This window comes from Pollicipes pollicipes, unplaced genomic scaffold (genome assembly GCF_011947565.3).
Source record: "Pollicipes pollicipes isolate AB1234 unplaced genomic scaffold, Ppol_2.1 Scaffold_6052;HRSCAF=7182_pilon_pilon_pilon, whole genome shotgun sequence".
Taxonomy (NCBI): domain Eukaryota; kingdom Metazoa; phylum Arthropoda; class Thecostraca; order Pollicipedomorpha; family Pollicipedidae; genus Pollicipes; species Pollicipes pollicipes.
In genome coordinates this window covers 3797581-3805044 of record NW_023596805.1, presented here as the reverse complement: position 1 = coordinate 3805044, position 7464 = coordinate 3797581, and the positions used below count along the sequence as shown (strand labels likewise).

General features: G+C 53.7%; 1 protein-coding gene across 1 annotated transcript; it reads left to right on the top strand.

Annotated features, from left to right (window-relative positions):
- The first annotated feature begins 4020 nt into the window (after positions 1-4020).
- Positions 4021-6219, top strand: LOC119104865 (uncharacterized). The gene is made up of 3 exons (XM_037228594.1): positions 4021-4123; positions 4298-4468; positions 5173-6219. Exons 1-3 carry the CDS (start codon positions 4100-4102, stop codon positions 5701-5703), a joined length of 726 nt encoding a protein of 241 aa, XP_037084489.1. The 5' UTR covers positions 4021-4099; the 3' UTR covers positions 5704-6219.
- Positions 6220-7464: the final 1245 nt, after the last annotated feature.

Genomic DNA, 7464 nt, shown 5'->3' with positions numbered 1-7464 from the left:
AGGAACTCACGGTCATGTTGTTTACCACGCTGGCCGGGGCACGCAGCGGGTTAGGTGATAGGAAGCGCGAGCCTCGCATCTGCTCCTGTCGACGTTTTCAAGGAAATATGTCATCTTCCGGTAGGGCAGGTAGGACGCGAAGGCAACCGCACGACGTAGGTGCGCGCACTATCTGATAATCAAGCGATCTCGACACTGACTCGCTGGATGCCCAGTATCAGACTGGGAAACAACCGACTCCACTAGCTTCGGAAATGATCGCGATTGCGCGCGAGCTGTCACCGAAAGCGAGAGAGCGTGGGTTATGAGGCTCAGAAAAGCGCGCAGCGTGGGTTATGAGACTCAGAAAAGCGCGCAGCGTGGGTTATAAGACTCAGAAAAGCGCACACTGCACGCCTACGATACCGTGACGCCGCTTACGCCTACGCTGTAACAATTATGCACTCAAAATTCGTGCGTGATGATGACCTCATTCATTTTGTCGACCAAGATTGTCTGGCATTGCTAGACTCGGGTCACGGAGAGACAGATGAGGGAGTTCTAGTTTTGCTGGCACCTGGCTCTAGTCTGACATACTGCACTTTGCGGTTCGCCTGGGCGCAAGCGGCGGCTGTTTTTTTTGGGAGGGAAGGGAGCAATGCACCCTGCCTCACCTCTCGTCTGCGGTACGGGCTCCGGCTACTGACGGCGGTGACATTTTACTAGGGACCGAGTCACGTGATCGGTGGGAGCCAGCTGTCGATTTCTGGTGCGAAGAGACGCTGGCAGCGCATGCTTTAGCAAGGATCAGTTCATAAACGTGACCTCGGTCAGCATGAAAAGGTGACTATTACATATATAAGTACCGAATGATCCGCCCAGTTCTTGCTGGTGTCTGCCTGCCCTCGCCTGCGACAGAAAATCGAGCGCTCCAATAAGCACGACAAAAATTGACGAAAAGTGAAGCATGAATGGGTAAAATGCGTCTTGAGATGACAGGACCGTGTCTTTTATACAGAAAAAACTCTGTCATGCGAGTGTGAAAAACCAGACCTGCATAGAAGAGAAATACTTCGTCTCGCATAGATTATGATTTGCCGAATGACGAACACTGCCAGGCTGGTTCCGAAACTAAAACTGGCCTTGCGGACAATCTTCCTGTGTCATGAAACAGGGCGATAATATATATTTCCCGTGCCGAGTAATACTACACTGCAGGACTCAGAGAAGACAAACGTTCATGAGTTTGCTGGCGTTTTCAGGCGTAAAAGTTACTGCAGGAATAACCCCGAAAATGCCTTGCTTATGATCAAAGTTGCATGGATCTTAGGGGCCAGATGACCTTTCATAACGCTTATCAACATGTAGATCAGGTGACCTGACAAGGAGCACTTCTCCTTAAATATCAGTTGCACAGAGACTTCTTTCACGCAGTTGGCAGCCGCTGCTATGTGTTCTTCACGTGATCTATAAATGGACCGTCATGATTTTGAAACCTCAAATGTGAGCCCTAGATCTATCACTGAATATGGTGGCGTACCTAGATGAAATCTTAGCATAGTTTCACAGTGGCAGAGCTTAGCTATCGTTGTGCACGATGTTACTAGACGACCGGCGAAAAAAATCAAATGACTGGAAAATGAATTTTGCATAGCCTCGCAAAGGAAAGAAATGACCGACCTATGCCAGTGATACCATTCAAGATCAAGATGAGCCAAGATGACAGAGAAGAAAAGAACCCGATCGGGGTTGTTTACAACTATTTGCTTAAAACGTCTACACGATATCGATTCACGTGCGTATGCGTGTGCTGCTCCCACAGAGTGCAGTACGTGCTTAGATGCATTGTTGCCATGTCATAGTGAGGCCATATTATGTTGCCTGGTGAGTTGGTGACATCTTGGTGTTGGTGATGCGCGCCAAACGATTTGTTAGCGGAGTGCATCAGTACACGTGATTCTGACTCTTTTATGCTGACCTTTAACTAGGCCATTTTACAAGTCTTGACACATCAACGATACAACGGAAGCCACGCACCCCTTCACCACCACATTCGTTCTGCGCTAGTTGCCACGCGTCTGACCTGCCCGCGACTCTTTACCCTCTGCACACCACCTCGAGCTCCGATGGTCACTCCACACCGCCACCCGGCTTCGAAGCTCCTGCCGCTGCTGCTGCACATGCTGCTGACCCTGCCGCCGACGGCGCCGAAGCCGAAGTTCACCGCCAAGGACCTATGGTCTGGCGCCATCTGGGCGGCCGCCCAGCGCGCGCGCGACAAATACGCCTCTAACTCGGACCGCCTCATGCAGCACTTGTGGCACCGGCCCGAGCGCGCGCCTCACTTCGTCGACTGCGACATCCTGGCCGACGGCCAGACCGACGACCACTTCCTCTTCCTCAACCTGTACGACCTGCCGGCCGAGCGCGAGTCGCGGCTGGGGTCGCTGCCGCGGGACGGGTACGCGCGCGCGCTGTGGCCGGTAGACGAGGCTGATCATCGGTCGACGGTACACTACAAGCTGGACGGCGGCCTCGACGCGGAGCTGAAGAAGCTGCTGGTCGCCGCCGCCCGGCGCTGGCATGAGGTGGCCAACGTCAAGTTCGTGGACGTGGCGAAGGCCGCCAAGAAGCCAGCCAATGTACTCCAGGTGAGACGGCATTGGGTGGTGCCTCGTGCGTGTTTTTTTGCGGGGGGAGGTGCAATGAGCATCTTAAATGTGAATTTAGGCGCTCATTAGATTGAAGGGATTATCACTGCTTCTTTCACCAGTGTAGTCATCTCGGTGGGGAACAAGGAGGAATGATGGACTGGCTGGGCTGAAGTTTCTTTAGCTCTGTAGCAGGGCAGGGATCCTGCTTGCTCTGTTTCAATTTATTCGTTTTGATTTCGAAAATCCATCCTAGTGTACATGTTTCAGTTCGAAATTTTATATGATTGCAGCCAGCCCAAAGAACGACTCGTGTGATGCGCGATAAATGGATTTTATTAAGGCGAAGTGTGGAACTACCCAGAGGCGAAACCGAAGGGATGGACAGGCACCCAGCCGCTCTCTTGCAAGTTTGGTTTATCTTAGTACCGTGGGTGGCTCTTACCAGAACATTTAATTACATCGCAAACTTAGCATTGAACAATACACTGAAATCCAACGTCATTCCCCATAAGGAGGAAGCATCTCAACAAGTCGAAATTGCGGCCGTCTTCGCCTTGCAAATAATGAGATACCACTGAGCTCCTCCTCCTCCTCCTCCTTAAGGAAAGCCCGGCTGTACCCTTGTAGCCAGTACCTATCATATGCTAGCATTCTTCCCATATTGCCAGGTTTTTATTTGTTAGAATTAATAATTCCTGCGCGTTTGCGCCACTGCAGACGGTGTGCTCGCTACATTTTTGTTGGGTAGGCACATTGGACAACTTAAAATCGCACAATAATTTGTTAAGTTATACCATAATTATGCGATTATGACAATCCTTATCTGCCATTTTAAATTGCATAACAATCTCCCAGCGGTAGTTTTATAGTCCTCCTTTCCTCGCATCATGGACGACATGATCGTCGCCGCCGGCACGCAGTTATCCCGAGACATCCAGTGCGTATATACAGTACATATGAATACTTCGTAGCTCCGCTTACACGCCATTGCATACAATTTAGCCAAGTATACCTAACCTTAAACTAGAATCCGCTTGCACAACACCCGACTTTGCGGGCAGGTGGTGACGGACGGCGGCTGCTTCGCCACGCTCGGCTATCACAGCAAGGAGCCCCGCAAGCTCTCGCTGGTGTCCGGCCGCTGCACCGAGGTCATCGTAGTCCACCTGCTCGGGCACGTGCTGGGCCTGCCGCACCCGACATCTACCGTCGGCCGACAAAAGGAGTACTTCATGATGCCCCACCACGCGGCGCCACGGTCGTTCGGCGTGCTCCGCACCTTGTTTGGGGGCCCGGCGGATCCGTTCGACATAATGGCGGTGGACCCGTGGTTCTGCGCGATCTCCAACCGCTCCACGTGGCGTCCACTGAACCCTAACGAGTATCATTACGCTGCTGTCACCGGCGCCTGGAAGACGCAGAAAGCCAAATCTGGGAAGAAAGCAGTCTATCCAGAAGACGGGTCAATGTCGACAATACTGCTGCAGAAGGTGAGCTGGGCACGGTCCGCGAAGCAGCGTACCTGCGTATATGCAACATATGCCTGCTGCAGACTGTTAAGATTACGTTCTTCCCTTGGAAGTGCCTGTTCAAGTTTTGCTCAGTGGGTCGAACGCCATGTACGCCACCCACGGTCGCCGTAGTTGAACCCTCGTCGTTTACAGGAGCTGCGAGGCAAGGGCTTCGTCCCCAAGTGCGACCAGAGCCGTTCGGCGGCGAAGACTTGTTCCGAGTCCTGCTCTTCGGTGCAGAAGGAAGATTGCACGTGCATGCGTGTGCGCGAGAAGTCCAAGGCCTTGTCCTCCACGGGCAACATGGACAAGTGCTATTACTTGGTAAGTTAGGTGCTGGGACCCGGAGTAATAGCTTGATAGAAATGACTCAGGGGGATATACAAAAGGAAAACAAAGACGTGTCCGATGACACGGACCGTTAAAATGTGCTGCTCGGATTAGTCGACCCTACGTGTTGAGGAAAGTTCAACAACGCGCTGAATGAGCCATTTACAACACAATGTCAGAATTGTCCATGCAGATTTCTACGTTTGGCTCAAGTTATCAAAACTGTGAGCCGATAACTAAGCAAAAGCAAATCTGACAGCTGCTCACGCCGTTTGCGTGTCGTCAAAGCATATCAGATGCATTCAACAGTCGCATACACAAGAGTCGGTCCCCAGTGTTGATGCTGTCAGACGGTGGCTGCCCGCAGCCCGAACGCACGAGGGCGGTGCCCATCCCTTGCGCAGACGGTAGATATCCCCGACATAAAGCCGGTGGCCGTCCCCCTGCCTTCAGGACACTGAGCCGTACCTTACGGCAGTGGTGGGGTCCACAGTGGCCCATGCCGCGCATGGTGACTTCTAGCATGAGGCTGGTGGCCGTCTCCCATGCCTTCAGGACAGGGGGCCGTGTCCTCCGACAGTGGTGGGGTCCACAGTGGCCAAGGCCGCATCTGATGACGTCGATCACGTGCTCCGTCCTCAGCATCGCTTTAGCCGAGGCGAGCCGCTTAGTTTGTCACACTGCTCCCGCCTCGCCAGGACATGGCCGAGGCCTTCAACAGCGGCGCGTCCTTCGCGCAGCCTCTCAGGAACATGATGAACGTGGATGGCGGCAACCTATGTGTCGTCTACCACTCCACCGACGTCCCGGGCAGCGGCGTCGTCGCCGGCATCAAGTGCTGGCAGTGCGCCATCTTCGTCTTCAAAGTCATCGCCACCCGCCTGTTCGGCTCGACCAGCACCTCCGAGAAGGAGCGCGAGGAGTTCCGGCTGTTCGCGCTCGGCTCACGCTGCTCACTCCTTAACATAGAGGTGAACAGTGCTCTGGAGGAGGGCTGGTACCGGCTGTGCATGCACCACCTGGCCAATGCGGACGGCAGCGTCCAGGTAGCGTTCCGCGGGCCAGGCACGGTGCTGATGCGCTACTTCAGCAGCGTCAGCGAGTTCTCACAGTTTCACTACGCCTTCAGAAACCGGGTGGTGATCAGATGGAAGGTGGAGGAGGCCAAAGGGTGCGACTGTGCGACCGGCCCCGCGGCCGAGGTACAGTACTCCACTGTGCGACAGTGACGGAGATGCGGTGCTGCGCTGTGCGACAGTGACGGAGGTGCAGTACTCCACTGTGCGACAGTACCCGAGGTGCAATACTCCACTGTGCGACAGTGACGGAGGTGCGGTGCTCCACTGTGCAACAGGGACGGAGGTAAAATACTCAGTTGTGCGACAGTGATGGAGATGCAGCACCCCCTGTGCAATACTGATGGAGATGCAGCACCCCACTGTGCAACAGTGATGGAGATGCAGCGCTCCACTGTGCGACAGTGACGGAGGTACAGTACTCCACTGTGCAACAGTGACGGAGAGGCAGCACTCCTACTGTGCGACAGTGACGAAGGTGCAGTGCTCCATTGCGCAACGCAGTAGTGATTGAGAGCGGTAATGAGATGGATTAAGTGTTATTATTGTGTGACGTCGAAGGTGTAAGTTATTGCACTGTACAACGGCGAAACTGCATTCAAGTGTGCAGTAGTGCGCAAGTGCAGTGCTCCTCTTTGCTGCGATGAGAAAGATACAGGTATCCACTATCCGGTGAAGTGAGATTGTAGTGCTCTAGTGCGAGGCGATGCTACAGTCGAGCAATTTTGGAGGTGTTGTGCCTAAGGCTGGTGAGGAGAAACTAGTTCTTACTACTTCGGACAGGCCCGCAATATATACTGGTCCATACATGCTCATTCTCGAATCACTAATGCTTCCGTCCTGCGCACGCGTCTCTGGAAGACAGCGGCGGAAGCACTGCCTTCCAGGCATTCAGGATCCGCGTGGGGTGGACATGTGGGGTGCACACGTGGGTGTTTTAATGTTGCACAACAGCCGCGACCACGCGTTGGGCATCGATCCATGCGTGCAGCGCGAGGCCTGCCGACCGACCGACCGACCGACCGACCGTCAACTGAGCGGGGGTCGGGCGCCTCGAGGTGGCTGAAGGTCGTGACCCGAGGCACGATCTATTACAGACCGGTCCTGGCATGTGCTTGCTTTGAACGACATGGAGAGGAGGGCTTCGCTCCCACAGCGCATTGCTTTTTTCTCTACAGGCGGTCCCGGGGTAGGGCCCGATTAGACTCTGCGTCCGATGGATGCAAAAAATTCCTTTTACATGTAGTGCATCGTAGCATCTCCCACTCCTGCTCAGCTGAGTCCCGACCAACCCACAATGCGGACACGCCCACTCGCGCACCTGTCCGAAGTCAGCATCGCCGTCATGGAAGCATCCGCCGTTTTAACTCGGCTAGACCATGATGCCAAACAGACCGAGCAAGCGGCGACAAGCTGCGGTTTCGGTTTACGATATGCCGTTTTCAATTTACGATATGCCGCTTTCGGCTTACGATACGCAGCTTCTGGTTAACGATATGTCACTTCCGTTTTACGATATGCCGCTTTCGGTGTACGATATGCCGCTTTCGGTTTACGATACGCCGCTCTCGGTAAACGATATGCTGTTTTTGGTTAACGATATGCCGCATTCGTTTTACGATGTGGCGCTTTCGATTTACGATATGCCGCTTTCGGTTAACGATATGCCGTTTTCGTTTTGCGATATGCCGCTTTCGGTTAACGTTATGCCGCTTTCGATTTACGATATGCCGCTTTCGATTTACGATATACCGCTTTCGTTTTACGATATGCCGCTTTCGTTTTATGATATGCCGCCGCGCGTTGAATGATCAAACGCATCCTCTTCAGCCATACCTGTGGGTCTCGTGGGACGGTGTCTAATCATACCTGGTGCGCACCAAGCTTGCTCCAGTGGGTGTCGACATATGTGGA

Coding starts and splice junctions, on each gene's coding strand:
- LOC119104865 (XM_037228594.1), top strand. CDS start 4,100: ATGTCGACAATACTGCTGCAGAAG. Junction 4,124..4,297: donor CGACAATACTGCTGCAGAAG/GTGAGCTGGGCA, acceptor CGTCGTTTACAG/GAGCTGCGAGGCAAGGGCTT. Junction 4,469..5,172: donor TGGACAAGTGCTATTACTTG/GTAAGTTAGGTG, acceptor CCGCCTCGCCAG/GACATGGCCGAGGCCTTCAA.